General features: G+C 38.1%; 1 protein-coding gene across 7 annotated transcripts in view; it reads left to right on the top strand.

Annotated features, from left to right (window-relative positions):
* The window catches only part of RUFY3 (RUN and FYVE domain containing 3), a 78,760-nt gene that overhangs the window by 42,737 nt on the left and 19,796 nt on the right, over positions 1 to 16,227 (top strand). For all 7 annotated transcript variants that reach the window (XR_010409414.1, XM_045881049.3, XM_064584553.1 and 4 more), the window contains exons 2-8: positions 6,146 to 6,319; positions 7,123 to 7,240; positions 8,090 to 8,191; positions 9,675 to 9,798; positions 11,216 to 11,277; positions 12,277 to 12,342; positions 13,812 to 13,881. Coding sequence is in view for 6 of the 7 variants with exons in the window: in XM_045881049.3 (XP_045737005.2) it covers positions 6,146 to 6,319; positions 7,123 to 7,240; positions 8,090 to 8,191; positions 9,675 to 9,798; positions 11,216 to 11,277; positions 12,277 to 12,342; positions 13,812 to 13,881 (716 nt within the window). In the remaining variant the exon portion in view is untranslated. The remainder of the gene's footprint in view (positions 1 to 6,145; positions 6,320 to 7,122; positions 7,241 to 8,089; positions 8,192 to 9,674; positions 9,799 to 11,215; positions 11,278 to 12,276; positions 12,343 to 13,811; positions 13,882 to 16,227) is intronic.

A 16,227-nucleotide genomic window follows, 5' to 3' on the forward strand; every position in this document is an offset into this window, starting at 1 on the left:
TATCAAGGACAACTCATTTTACACCCAGTTTTATACTCTAAGAAATATTACAGAAAAAATTCAAAACAGATTTATTTAGGAATTATTGGTCTTCATTCTTTCTGTTAATTTGTCATTTTTAATCTCATATTAATGTTCTTAGGTATCTTTAGAAGAACTCTATATGACAACTTTTGTTTCTCATATAGAATAAATTTTTCATGTGTCAGATAACCAGGAAGTTCTAAAGAGTAACTGTGCATATGAATTACTCCCACCTTAAGAAAAATTGAGCACAGTATAGCAATATTAACATATGTTAAGTATAACTTTCTTTTCTTCAATTATTCATAAAACATTTCAAGATTTCTCTGTATGAATTTTAGTCATTGCACTAGAGAGATAAAATGGGGTCTTGGTCAGATGATGGGTTTGCAGAATTATTTGACTCAGTGTCTTTCTTAGCTATATGACTTTGGGTTCACTTTTGTCATCACGGTTAACTAAATGAGCCTCATTACTCTGTAAAGTTCATTAAGATTTCCTTATATGGAAATTAGCAGTCTTGAAGGGCTCTAATGAAGATCTGCGTGTTCTTGAAAGCACTTTGGTTTGAAAATCAGTTCATACAGTTATTATTGTAACTGGAGTCATTTTCGTACAGTTTCTTCGTCCACTGCTCCTGCTGCCTTCCCCACCAAGGTGCTTTGTGTCACCACCTGTCTGTTCACCAAAACTAGAAACGTAGAAGTTACTCTCCCTCACCTCGAAGTGGGCATCAGGTCCTGAAATCCGGGCATTCTGCCCCTAGCACGTCCCCCAAAGCTAATCCCCGCTTCTCCACACAGCACCGACCGCTCTCGTTCCACCCCTTTCTGTTTCTCCCCCCAGCTCTTGCATTAGACCCTTCCTTGCTCCGCAGCTTCGAGTGCGTGCACCCTTCCAATCCGCCTTCCACACAGCTGTGGGAACGGCTTCTCTAAAATTCAAATCTGTGACCTACACGTCTCATTAAAATCTTTCCTGACTTTAAGGTAAAATCCATACTCCTTAACCAAGATCCTTAGCAGTCTCTCCTTGACCTGTTTCCCTCATCTCTTCTCACAGCATTTACTCATATGCACCATAAACTTCTGACGTGTTTTCCATTTTATTTTTCTTAGTGGGCCAAGTTCTTTCATACTTAGGTGCCTTTGCCCAAGCTATTCCTTTCATCCTGCTCCCTTCCCAGTTCTACGCCTACCCCTCCTTGTCTAATGTCTTTTTGTCCTTGGAGACCGAACTCAAAAGTCTCATCCTGTGTTACTGAAATATATGGCACCTAATGATTTCTTTTTTTTTTAAGATTTATTTTATTTATTTTAGAAAGTGTGCGAGCGGGAGATGGGGCAGAGGGAGGAGGGAGCATCCTCAAGCAGACTCCCCGCTTAGTGCAGTGCCCCTCTCGGGGCTCTATCCCAGCACCCTGAGATCATGACCTGAGTCAAAATCAAGAGTTGGCCACTTAACCGACTGAGCTTCCCAGGTGCCCCCCTAATGATATCTGTTATTAATTTTGTACTCTGCTACCTCTGAATTACTGTATTTTTGTACAAATTTTGTTCGTTTGATTTTCTGGGTATAAAATCAGATCGTGTGAGAGCAGTAATATTTGATCCACTCTTTCACAGGTTATATGCTTCTAATTTCTTTATCTTCTTTATTTGCATTCCTCCACAACCCTCAGTACAATGTTAAGTAATAGTCATGTTAATGGATATTTCTTAATTGCCTAAAAACGCTTCAGAGTGAATAAACATACTTTATAAGCTAAAAAAAAAAAAAAAAAAAGCAGCCTATCCTCTGAGAACTTATATCCACATACCTGCCCTTTAAATATGAAGGGAAAGGGGGTGAGTCAGATAGCTTTCTTCTGTACATGTTCCTGTAATGTCCTGTGTATACTTTTGTTAGTGTTCTTATTGCAGTACATTTGCACTACTTCTCAAACTTTTCCACATCCAGGCAGAGGAGATTGTATCAGACTTACATATAGCCTGCCTGAAATTTTACATTAATATCACATGTAGTATCTTAGCCTTAAAAAATATATAAAATTTACATTTGATTCCATAGAAAAGGTATAGTTAACCTAATATAAAAACATTTTATTTGTCCTGGAATAAAATTGATCTTTGTCAAAGATGATAATGTTTATTGTGAAATTTCAAGTTTTCTCTGTAAGCTGTCCTGTTTTGTTCTTCAGATGTCTGTGTAACCCAAGTTTGATAAATAGTAAGCACTTTGATGTCAGGAACTAGGTGTTTTATCTCTGGAGTCCCAGCATTAAACATAATATCTAATACCCAGTAGATGTTCACTATTTATTTAAAAAAAAAAATGAATGAATGAATGAATGAATGAACAAAAGTTCAGTTTTGTAATAATAGTGTTAAATGTTAGCATTGTTAAACATTTTAGATATTTTTCCCATAGAAAAAATATGACTAATGACACTGTGAAAGTCATGCATTTTTAAAAATCATTTTCTGGCCTATACAATGTAACAAAACTTTAAAAAGAAACCATCTATAGGGGTGCCTGGGTGGCTCAGTCGGTTAAGCGTCTACCTTTGGCTCAGGTCATGATCCCAGGGTCCTGGAATCAAGCCCCACATCGGGCTCCCTGCTCAGTGGGGAGTCTGCTTCTTCCTCCCCACTTGCCCTGCCTGTGCTTTCTCTCTCTCTATCAAATAAATAAACAGAATCTTAAAAAAAACTTTTTATAGTTAAAAGTATAAAATATACAGGAAAGATCACATTGTAAGTGTTCAGTGCAATGAATTTTCACACACTCAACAGTTTCACATAACTAACACGCATATAAAAAAAAAACTTCACGTGCCCCTCAGAACTCCTTCCATGCTCTCATTGTGTCACTGAAACCCTTTTTATCAGCATATATTTGTTTTGCAAAATCATTTTATACTTGAGTGTGATTTAAGACAAGTAACCGATTGAATAGAGTATTTGTTATTCCCATGACAGGTTAGTGATTTAGTGATCATTACTACTAGCCTACATTACAAAATGTAAAAAATAATTCGTTTTAAGTACTATTTTCAGTAGTTTGCTTTAGTACTAACTAGAAAAAAGTAATTAGAATTATTCGTAATGCCCATACACTTGTATACTATTCAACACAAACATTTTGATAATAAGCATTAAGTAATAATCATTTTAGCTTTTGCATTAAATAATTAATGAGCAGTAAATTCTTTTGAGCTTTTATGCCTAATTCTCAAATTACCCTGATTTTTGTTTGACCTTCTTTTGTTTGTTTAGAGTAGTAATTCTCAATGGGGAGGGAGCCCGATTTTGTGTCCCAGGGGACAGGCATTTGGCAGTATCTGGAGACATTCTTGGTTGTCATAACTGGAGAGTGCTACTGACACCTAGTGGGTAAAGGTCTGGTTGCTGCTAAACTTAATTCACAGAACAGCCCCCCACAAAAAAGAATTATCTGGCCCAAAATGTCAATAGTACTGAAGTTGAGAGCAATATTTTCTAAAGAATGAGTGGGTTGTGTTTGATTTAGATTAGTTCAAACAGGTTATAGCACCATACTAATAATGTACAAGTTATTAGGACTTTAATTTCCCTAGGCATTAGCTCATCTTTCTGTGTAGTTTATTCACCAGACCCCAAACAGATGTCTTGAACATTTGCTAATGATTATAAGAAGAATGAGATGAGACAATGTAGAAGTATAAATCTATCACCACTTCTGGCAAAAGTCTCAAATCCAGCTCTCTTAATAACATTTTCTTGCCATCTGTTGGGAGGCGTTAAATAGAGAATCTAGTTGCTCTCCACAAACATTCATGCATACTCACACACCTCTATGCCATTCGTTTCTTCCAGTGATTATGGAAGGTTAGAAACACTGGAGTGCGGGGTGCCCAAGTGGTATAATCGGTTAAGTGTCCAACTCTTCATTTCTGTTCAGACCATGATCTCAGGGTCGTGAGATGGAGCCCTGCCTCAAGCTCTACGCTCAGCGCAGAATCTGCTTAAGATTCTCTCTCTCCCTCTGCCCCTCCCCCTGCTCACTTGCACTTTCTCTCTCTCTCTAAAATAAATAAGTCTTAGAAACACTGGAGTGCACATAAATGCCAGTAACAAAGTTGGAAATTAATATCTAATAAAGTTGTTTTTCGTGGCTGTTTCTTAGGAAGTAGATTTTTGTGTATTTCAATGTCATCTTGCGAGCTTGTTCTGGTCTTGACAAGTTGACCTGCCCTGAGCAAAGAGTCACATTTGAGGCATAGTCTTAAAACATTTGTTGTGCAGTGGCGCCTGGGTGGCTCAGTCGTTGAACGTCTGCGTTCGGCTCAGGTCATGATCCCAGGGTCCTGGGATCGAGCCCCGCATCGGGCTCCCTGCTCAGTGGGAAGCCTGCTTCTCCCTCTCCCACTCCCCCTGCTTGTGTTCCCTCTCTCGCTGTGTCTCTCTCTGTCAAATAAATAAACAAAATCTTTAAAAAAAAAAAAAATTTGTTGTGCAAGAAAGAATTAATGACAATATATACCAATTCTGACTTTATAAAATATTGCTCTAAAAGTATTAGAGAACACAACAAACCAAGATTTACATAGTTGGAATTATAAATCTACAAGTCTGTAAACTTAATGAAAATTAGCTTAGAATTTGGCATTTGATTCTACTTATTTAACTGTGAAAACAGATACAAATGAAAACATTATATGAAGAAAATTAAGGCCAATTTGAATAAAATAATCTCTGTTTTATGTTGTAGCTTTTTTATATTATGGGAGTATGGATTTTATTAGTATTGTTTTGTTATCCTAAGAAGAAGTAAAATGGTTCATAGATGTCTAGGCCTTTTCCAGTCTTTTTTTTTTTTTTTTAAGATTTATTTGTCAGAGAGGGAGGGAGCACGAGCAGGGGGAGGGGCAGGCAGAGGGAGAAGCAGGCTCCCCACTGAGCAAGGAGCCCGATGCGGGACTCAATCCCAGGACCTTGGGATCTTGACCTGAGCCAAAGGCAGATGCTTAACTGACTGAGCCACCCAGGCGTCCCGCCTTTTCTAGTTTTTAAAGAATATGATATATTTGATGTTTGAGAGGATGCATTAGCTTTCATGTCAGATCTAGGTCCAAATTCTGCCATTTATGAACTCTTCGGCCTTGGATCTGAAAACTCTATTGGCCTGCTTTGCCGCCGTAAAAGAAGGGACAATAATACTTAATGATAGAGTCACAAGAATTAAATAAGATAGTAAAAGAATGGCCAACAGGAGGGAAGGATAAATATTATTTGGAGTCATTGGTTCATTTGTAAGTGGATTATAGTGGTCAAGAGCATAGGTTTTGGAGTCAGTGAACCAGGGTTTAGACTCTGCCTTTGTTGTCTCTTACCGCCGATAAGGAGGGATTGAAATCGTAACTGCCAGAAGCAGCCCACACAGTCCCTGGCACAGGGTAGGCACCAACAAGTGGAAGTCGTGAGTGCCTGGAATGTTCTGAGTTCTGTCAGATAAAATGTGGTACTTAGTCCCTTAAGAAGTTTATCACACTGCATGCTGAGTCTTAAAAATTGGGGAGCTAATACTGTTAATCATTTTTAGTTTACTTAATAATGCTTAGTTTAAATAATGCTAATCAGCATAAGTAGTAATACTAATAATGTGAATAGTATATTTGGAGCAAAGTTTAAGTACTTTTGTTTTCCTACCTTGGCTGTCATTTTCAGAGCGCTTCACAAACTGTGGAGAATGAGGGGGCAGGGCCAGAGAGGAATCACGGAGACCAGTGTGAATGCTGTGCAAGTTAGGGTGGGGGCAGGGGTGGTGGTGAGAACATTAAGACTGTACTCAAGGCTTGCAATTTGATAAAATAAGCAGCTTCACTGTTGCACCAACAATATTCCTAAGGGAAATTGGCATCTTTTTTTTTTTTTTTTTTTTAACAGCGAGTACTTGGCAGAGAATATAAAACCTAACAATATAGTTTGGTGCCACTGTCTTCATTCTTAGCAAGATACCAGCAGCCCTACCAAGCATTGCTTTTGCACCTTCGATGCTAATGTCAACACAGTGGCATGCTGAATTTTTAAATGTGCTGTTTCTGGTAACCATGGTCCGTCCTCTCCCTCTTTGACTGTAGATCCTAATTATCTCATGGCTAACGAACGCATGAACCTGATGAACATGGCCAAGCTGAGTATCAAGGGCTTGATTGAATCTGCTCTGAACCTGGGGAGAACTCTGGACTCAGACTACGCACCCCTCCAGCAGTTCTTCGTGGTGATGGAGCACTGCCTGAAACACGGCTTGAAGGGTAGGCCGTGGCCCCAGGATGCAGATGTGCACGCAGCTATATTCTGGCAATACATGCTCAAGAGGAAAAGCGGTCTTTATGGAGCCAAAGAATAAGAGGCTTGAATTAGTAATACTAACCTATTGGAATGCCCCCTATATGGACACAGGGATGTGGTTGAATTAAAGGGCATACAGGGCTTACAAAACACTGGTTACTAAATGCTAGAGCTGGAACAGACATTACTGTCTAATACGGTCCTTCTGTTTGACAGGTGGAAACAAGGCCTAGAATGGGAGGTAACTTGCCCAAGGTCACACAGTGGACTCTTGGCTGTTGTGCTCTTCCACTTAACCATAAGCTTTTGAGGGCAGGACCTGGTCTTGTTCTCCTTGCTTCCTATCCTTCTCCCTCCCCAGTATCTAATAGCCTGTATTTCCTTTGGAAAAGAATACGTAATCCAGAAACAGGCTATTAGATTTGAATCAAAGCAGTTGATTCGTGGCAATTAGTGGTCCTCACTAATACCATGCAGCTTTAAGTACTGTATTCTTAAAATGTTTTATTATATCATAGAGCTAGTTATAAGTTCTTCCTGAAAGAGGAAGGACTGAGTCTTGGGAAGTGGGAGATTTTTGATTGTCACAAAATGTTACCTGTTCTGAAAGCATGAATAGTTTTAGAACTGTCTGATAATTTAGGTCTAGTTCCCTGAGAAAAAGGAATGAACAGATGAGAGAGAAGTGTGTGTATGTGTTTATGTTTTGAGGGCATGTTTATGTTGTAAAGAATATTGAAATACTGTTTTGTTTTTATCACCTTAGCTAAGAAAACTTTCCTTGGACAAAATAAATCCTTCTGGGGGCCTCTAGAATTGGTAGAAAAGCTTGTTCCAGAAGCTGCAGAGATAACAGCAAGTGTTAAAGATCTTCCAGGACTTAAGTAAGTTTAAGGTTGAATTCTGTTAGGAAAACATTCTTACTGATTATCTCCTTGAAGACTAAAGATAATGATGACCATAATAATTTATTTCATAACAATCCAAAAAGAATACTCTATTTATGAATCGGCACTGTTGTGAGAGAACTGCTAATATAGAATATTAAGAGAAGCGTGCCTGTGAGGGATAATTGTTCTTAATTTTAAAGAGGTTATATTCATATTAAAAGACCAAACATTTTCTTCTTTTTTAAAGCACTTGTGGGAATCAGTTCAAGTCTCAAGAAATTAGATCTAAGGAGGGATCGTGCTAGACATGACTGAGAAAAAGAATGTGTTCAATGCAGTTTGAGAGCCAAGATTAAAACAGTTGTCAAGTGAACCTCAGCAACAGACACCAGGAACCTGCCTCAGAACTGGAAAAAGCGTAGTAACCATCTTCCCAAATTAGACTCGTTTAACTTTAATCAGATAGAGGCCTAAATGGGCTGTGTCCACATTACTAGTATTTGGGTACTTACATGATCCACACTAAGTCTGAGGATTTACCAATGCTAATGTGATGGAACATTTTCAATTGGGCCTCCCAGAGGTTTTGTCTTCAAATTGTAGTCTCATTCAGTAATTCTTCACAAGAGCACTTGTTCCAAACCCACCCCTCCCAGACCCACGAGCCCCTTCATCCCACCAGCCCACACAGAATTCCTCACATAGGAATGAGGTGGAAGAGGTTGTAAGGAGCACCTCAGTGTGCATGTTATACTGGGGACTATTAGCAAGAGTAAGTGAATCTGTCCCACAGTGGCCCCCAGCTCTGCTACTTTGAGTTGTTTGGTTCCTGTGTTTCTGTAGGACACCAGTAGGCAGAGGAAGAGCCTGGCTTCGTTTGGCATTAATGCAAAAGAAACTCTCAGAATATATGAAAGCTTTGATCAATAAGAAGGAACTTCTCAGGTATGAACACCTTGTTAAACTTTGTTCTTTTCTTGCTATGTTCTACATTGTATGAGGTTGAATCAGAAATTTGCCATTTTCGCAGATGAAAAGCAGTTGATTCGTGGCAATTTCATGTAGTTCAACTTAATACCTTCTCCCACACCTCACACACACCTATTCAAGAATAGATGTTTATTTGTTACATATGTTTAGTCTGTCACTGTGGCATATACACAGGGCAGGCCAAAATGTAATACCCCCCAAAAAACAGGAAAGGCTTTTGACACCTTAGCATGAACCCAGACCCAATAAGACAGGAAGCTGACATGTAACATGAAATTTAAAAACAACATACACAAAAAACTTTCCAGGTGGATTATAGATACAAACGGGAAAGAGAAAACAGTAAAACTTTTAGAAAAAAATATAAGGTAGACAAAAATTTCTTAAACAAGACATAAGAAGCTCTACCCCTAAAGGAAAAAATGGATACATTGGTCTACATTAAAATGAAGAACTTCATTCATCAAGAAACAAGGTTAAAAGGCAACCTGTAGAGTAAAAGGAGATATTTGTAATATATATATTCAACAAGTGATGCATATTCAGGGTATGTGAAGAACTCCTTCAGTCCAGTAAGAAAAAGACAAGTAAATGTAAAAATGAGTTAAGGATTTGAACAGGCATTTCACAAGAGAAAATCAAAATGGCTAGTAAACATAAAAAAGAGGGCTCCTGGCTGGCTCAGTCAGTAGAGCATGAGACTCTTGATCTCCCAGTCCTGACTTCAGTCCCACATTGGATGTAGAGCTTACTTTATAAATATATATAGGGGTGCCTGGGTGCCTCAGTTGGTTAAGTTGTCTGACTGTTGGTTTTGGCTCAGGTCATGATCTCAGGGTTGTGGGCTGGAGTCCCACCTCAGGCTCCACGCTCAGTAGGGAGTCTGCTTGAGGATTTCCTCCCTCTGCCCCTCTCCTCACTCATAAGCCCACATTTTCTCTGTCTCTCTCAAATAAATAAATACATCTTTAAATTATATATATATATATATACACACACACATAAATATGTACGTAGATTCACTAGCTGCCATGTAAATACAAATTAGAATAACAGTGTCGTACCACTACACACCCACCTATAAATAAAGCAGATCTGAGACAAATTTTGAAAAACAGACCAATTTTTTAAAGACGCTTTAAGATTGAAAAATTATCCCTTGCATCTCAGATACAAATATGTGGGGAAAGCATAAGTAATCACTTCAGTGAAAATACCATTCTGGTCACTTTTCTTTCAGCTGGACTATTATCTAGAGTCTATTCATGTACTTATTATCTAAAATAAACTATCCAAGCCATCCTTTTTTTTTTAACTTTTTTGCTATTATCATAGTACCCATATTCAACTATGAGGCCAGCATTTTCTGCTTGTCTCGAGATTACATCATTGGATTCTTGAGGTTTTATTATTGGCATTACGTGAATTTCTCTTACAGCGAATTCTATGAACCCAATGCCCTCATGATGGAAGAAGAAGGAGCCATAATCGCTGGTCTCCTGGTGGGTCTGAATGTCATTGATGCCAATTTCTGTATGAAAGGAGAAGACTTGGACTCTCAGGTATGCAAAAGATGCTCAGTTACCAAGTGGGTCACTCTGAGTTCTATTATCTCAGAATTTGGATGGATCAGATTATACCAACCAAATTAAGGGAAATTCTGTGAGTCATAAATGGGATTTTTAAATTTTTGATGTGAATATAAACAATATCTTTGTTTTTCCTTCTAACTTGACTCATTTATGTATTATGAATGTTTTTCAAATTCTTATCTTGACTGTAATCCCTGTTTAAAATATTTTGTACAGACCGGGGTGCCTGCGTGGCTCAGTCAGTTAAGCATCTACCTTCGGCTCAGGTCATGATCCCAGGGTCCTGGTCAAGCCCCACATCAGGCTCCCTGCTCAACAGGAAGCCTGCTTCTCCCTCTCCCACTCCCTCTGCTTGTGTTCCGTCTCTCTCGCTGTCTCTCTCTCTCTCTGTCAAATAAATAAATAAAATCTTTAAAAAATAATAAAATAAAATAAAAATAAAATATTTTGTACAGGCTAAAATACACACACACAAGCTAAAATATATACGTGGCCATGGTAGTTACAAATACAGACTGAAGCCAAACTGTTTAGGTTCAAATTCTGCTTCTTTATTTTTTAGCTGAATAAATTTTGTAGTTAGTTTCTTGATGCTTCAGATTTCTTAGCTGTAATACAGGGACAAAAAAAGGATATCTCTATTTCATAGATTTATAGTGTGGAATAAAAGAGTTAGTACATGTGATGCACCTTGTGCAGAGCCTGAAACATAATTAATTGCTCAATAAATAAAGCTTTCACTTTCACACTCTTTCTCACCCGTTCTCTATGAAATTCTACAGCAAATTTCTGTTACTTTTTACTGTGAGAAAATGGGAAAGGAAGTAGGATATTTTGACCTGGATTTTAAAAAAGAAATAAGCTGAATAATAAAAGCAGTCCTGAAAAATTTAGACATAGTGCATCAATGAGAATTTGGAAGAATAAATACCAAAATGTTACAGTGGTGGTTGGGACTATAGGTATTTTGTATTACTTCCTTTTACTTATTTGTATTTTCTGAAACTTTTTTAAGGAAATGTGCGTTTGTAATTAGAATTTTTAAAACATTATTCCCAAAAGTGAATAGGGTTCAGTAGCAGAATACTTGAGAGAAACAAAAGAGAAAGAAACTTTAAGCCTTAAATTTATAATAAGTGTTCTATTGACTTTCTTAGGGTCTTGTGTTGACTTGCATGACCTGGTCTTCTGGTCCTGTTGCCTTAATCTCGATTCTTTACTTACTTTCAACCCCTTTTCAAGTTCTTGATTACATTACGTTTTCATCAAAAGTTTCAAATAATGGCTATGACTTTATTACTGTTTAGAATGCCCAGAAAGAGACATTATATTATGCCTTGGAAAAAGTATCTAATTTTATATTAAATTCTGAAAATTCTCTCTGTAGGTTGGAGTTATAGATTTTTCAATGTATCTCAAGGATGGGAACAGCAGTAAAGGTAGTGAAGGGTATGTACAGAGAAAATCAAGTTTCTTTTTTCTTTAATGTTCTTTGATAGCATTTCCATGTTGGAAAACATGGTCTTCTTGATCAGGAGGATTGCCCTCTCGGTTTTGTTAGAATGTGCAATATGAAACATGCATTATGGACTTACATGAAATGTTGACATTAGGAGTAACAGAGTGGGGAGTATATGGGAACTCTGCACTACTGTTTTAAGTCTTGTAAATCTAAAATCATTTCAAAAAAGTTCTTAAAATATCCATATGGTCCTTAGAAATTAAACACCAGAAGAGTACTACCTAATACCCTTTATAAATTTAGCAGTTGAAAGCACAATTAATCTGAAGTTCTTAACTTTGGACATTGAGCCAAGACTATATCGTTTTTTCTTTAAGTGTAGTGCTAGAGGTATGTGGCCTTGATTTGACTTTAATTGAAAAGTCTGGCTTTTTAACTTGCCTGTTACAAATTAGCTGGTTCCAGAAGTGAACCTCCTGTTTCCCCTCTTTATTTTCTCACATAACAATAAACACTTGATCTTTATGAAAGCTTTTTATACCAATTACTTTGAAATAAAATTAACATTGAAAGGCAAAATTATAGCCTTTGGGAAGAACTATTATTATACCAAAATCAGTTTAATTCAATTCCTATGACAAATGGAAAATTGTTATAAGTAGTACCGGCAAAGCTAAAAAGGTTATCAATTGTGAGAAGAAAATTTTTATTTTTTTAAATGCCTCTGATAGAATGTAATGTTATACCTATAACCTAAGTTATTAAGGTATGTAAGCTATAATAAAGGCTTTTTAATGTGGGGAATTTAAGTATCTGAGTCATTCTTCTTGGAGACATTATACATCAGGTCTATCTTTTGATTCAGTGTATCTGTGCTACGGTTTTTCTTTCTATGTTATATGAAAAGATTGGGGAAGGGAGGATCTTGGTACTTCTAATGTTACTTATTTTATTTCTATTCCCCACTCCACCCCACCCCACCCCAGAGATGGCCAGATTACTGCAATTCTGGATCAGAAGAACTATGTAGAAGAACTCAACAGACATCTAAAGTAAAGAATGAATAAATACTTTTACTTTCCTGGGGATTTTGTTGTGAAGGAAAGGAAGAGTAAATTGATGAGCCATGAGGATAAATTCAGGCGATACTCAACAAAAATACATAGAATTCCTGCTTGCCAGGCACTGAGCTAGGCACTAAATTAAATGTCATTTAACTATTTTGGTGACCTTTAGTGAAAGGCAGTATAAGATTAGTAAGTAATTACAACTCTAGTGATTAAGTATATAAGAATTCTTAAACATGTGACATACGCAGTTGAAAGTGGCAGCCCTCTTGGTTCAGTAGATCCAACCACATATTTCAAGACCAATTGTGGGCAAACCACTCATTGCCTTAGTACCTTTAGATTAGTTGTATCATGTTGGTCCGTTGCATTTTTCATTTATACATTGAATTGATAATATTAACTTACCCTCTCTTCACCGTCACTATCATTAATTTACCAAATACTCACTATTTTTCAGAACTGTCCAGAACATGAAACGGTCTATTGGTATTCTCAAGTACATTGACGTTCTTGTTATGCTAAAGACTGTCAAATAATTCTGAAAAATTAATACATTGATTATTATTTTTTCATAATTCTCTTATAAAGATAATTTAAGTAAGACCTATAATATGATTATACCAGTATCAGTATAAATTTTGAATAGTCTTGGGGCGCCTGGGTGGCTCAGTTGTTAAGCATCTGCCTTCAGCTCAGGTCATAATCCCAGAGTCCTGGGATCGAGCCCCATATCAGGCTCCTGCTCAGTGGGGAGCCTGCTTCTCCCTCTCCCACTCCCCCTACTCGTGTTCCCTGTCTCACTGTGTCTCTCTCTGTCAAATAAATAAATAAATAAATAAATAAATAAATAAATAAATAAATAAATAAATAAATAAATTTTGAATAGCCTTGGTTTCAGCTAGAAAATTCAAGAACAATTGAAGTATATTTCCTCTGGGGACCAAGAACTAATAATGACTACACTGAATTATGGAGATGTTAGTCAAGCGAAAGTACACTTACATTTGATAGTGAAATAGAAACATGACAGTTACTGACTCTTTTCATGCCTCAGTTTCTTTATCTATATTTAGGGATACCTACTGCATAGGGTTGTTGAAAGGAGTAAATGAAATAATGCAAATAAAATAATTTAGAAAAGTGCTTGGTGTGTGGCAAGCACTTAATTCGGGTAGCTGATTATTACATATAAGTAAACTTTAAAGTTGACAGTGCAGTGGATCAGCTCTTTTATTTCATCCAACAAGTGCTTAGTAAGTACAGAGTTCAGTGCCAAGGGTACAACAGGTAAGATCCACAGCCACTTGTGTACTGTCTTAGAGCCTGCAAGTCCACCATGAATTGTGGACATTAGACGATGGATGATACCTGTGATGGATGTTTACATGGGTAGTATAGGATGTTGTTCTGTTTTTCAAGAGAAACCATTATCTTTTTTCTTCTCTTTTTAGTGCTACAGTAAACAATCTTCAGGCAAAAGTGGATGCATTAGAAAAATCCAACACTAAACTGACAGAGGAGGTATGTGTTTTGGATATTCTTTGATTGACATACAGTTTAGTGGGCACTAGTGGAAGCAAATAGCTTGGTGCTCATCACTTGTTCATTCAACAGACATTGATTTGGGTTCTGCTGATGTGCTAGAGCTAGACAGAGATTTCTGTGTGCATTGGCTTATGTGTGCCAGATTGGCAAGCTCCCACCCTCACGGGCCTTATTTTCTCCTTGGGGAGGTAGGGTAGATAATTTAAAGAGCATTGTCGGAAGGCCAGCAATCCCTGATTGCAGGTCATGCTGCTTACAAGTCATGCGCTTCTGAGTAAGTGAGTCACTTGACCGCCAAGAGGCCCGGTTCCCTGCCTGGCAGTTGAGGGTGTTTGTACTTCTCCTTTCAGCCTTAGAGTTACTCTGAAGATCACAGAATATATATGTGAAAACCCTTAGGAAAGTCCCCAAAATAAGAATAAAAATTAACCTCGTGTTTTGCTTCCGTTTAGTAAAGAAATTTTTTAATTTGTCAGTGGCTAAGCCACATATTTTTTTCTTCAATAGCATTAGATGTTTCTATGAAAAATCTTTTTTTTTTTTTAAAGATTTTATTTATTTATTTGAGAGAGAGAGAATGAGAGAGAGAGCACATGAGAGGGGGGAGGGTCAGAGGCAGAAGCAGACTCCCTGCCGAGCAGGGAGCCCGATGCGGGACTCGATCCCGGGACTCCAGGATCACGACCTGAGCCGAAGGCAGTCGCCTAACCAACTGAGCCACCCAGGAGCCCTCTATGAAAAATCTTAAGTAAAATTTCCAGGTGGCAAAGACTTTGTTTATCTTATCTATATCTTTTTTTTTCCTAAGATTTTATTTATTTGACAGAGAGAGACACAGCAAGAGAGGGAACACAAGCAGGGGGAGTGGGAGAGGGAGAAGCAGGCTCCCCGCCGAGCAGGGAGCCCGATGCGGGGCTCGATCCCAGGACCCTGATGAGATCATGACCTGAGCCGAAGGCAGATGCTTAACGACTGAGCCACCCAGGCTCCCCTATCTTATCTATATCTTAATCTATTTCTTATTATAACTATCCTCTTCTATACCATGGCATACATTTGGTTTAAATAAAACCAAGTTCAAGCACTAGTCAGGAAGATGCCTTTAAACAGTTTTCTTCAGAACATTTTCATTGCTATAACTTTAAAACACCTTCCTTACTACTAGCTCTGTGGGCTTCACTTTTGGATGTAGATTCTTAAATTATATTAAAACTTAATGGAAGGGCACCTGGGTGGCTCAGATGGTTAAGCGTCTGCCTTCGGCTCAGGTCATAATCCCAGGGTCCTGGGATCGAGCCCCGCATCGGGCTCCCTGCTCAGCGGGAAGCCTGCTTCTCCCTCTCCCACTCCCCCTGCTTGTGCTCTCTCGCTCTCTTCTCTCTCTGTCAAATAAATAAATAAAATCTTTAAATTAAAAAAAAAAAAGCTTAATGGAAATGATCCTTAGAATTTTACCCTACAAAGCTCTTGAAATACACTGATTAGAAGTGTTGTAGTGTGGGGGCACCTGGGTGGCTCAGATGGTTGAGTGTCTGCCTTCGGCTCGGTTCATGATCTCCAGGTCCTGGGATCGAGCCCCACGTGGGCTCCCAGCTCAGCGGGGAGCCTGTTTCTCTCTCTGCCTCTGCCTCTCCCCCCTGCTTGTGCTCTCTCTGTCTCTCTCCCTTTCAAATGAATAAATTAAAAAAAAAAATCATTAAAAAAAAAAAAGAAGAAGTGTTGTAATGTGAGTCGGCTGCTACTCTGTTGAGGCAATATGGCACCGCAGTGAAGCATGGGCTCTAGAGCTCGGCTACCTGCGTTCATGTCCCAGCTCCGGCACTTGCTAACTTTCTCATCCTGGCCGATCACTTAAGCCTCTATTTCTTGGTTGTCTTCTCTAAACTGGGAATGATAATAGTAACGTTTTTGCGGGAATTGAATGATAATATGTAAGGACCTAGGCCAGTGCCTGACACACCAAAAGCAGCCAGTAAATATGGTCATTAATTTTATTCCCTCAGTCACAGGACTTGTCCTCCTGATCTAGATTTATTTTATTACCAATATTAATTTATTCATTCATGTACTTATTTTGCCAGTAACATTTATTTTCTTGAAACTTTGAATTTTTAGAGACAGGTAAGCCCTGTGTGTAGGCTTTATAAAGAACAGATAAGACAAATCAGATCTGTCTTTTCCCATTTCCATATATTTTGGATTTAAGAGGGCCAATAAAAAACAAAAATCAAAGCCCCTCTTTTCCTCTGCTGAATTCTGAACCAGTATGATAAAATGAGAAGAATTAAACAGATGAAGGTACATAAATGTCCACTTTATTAC

The sequence above is a fragment of the Mirounga angustirostris genome, unplaced genomic scaffold (assembly GCF_029215605.1).
Source record: "Mirounga angustirostris isolate CCGP_5_RB_7025 unplaced genomic scaffold, mMirAng1.0.hap1 SCAF_2, whole genome shotgun sequence".
Taxonomy (NCBI): Eukaryota; Metazoa; Chordata; class Mammalia; order Carnivora; family Phocidae; genus Mirounga; species Mirounga angustirostris.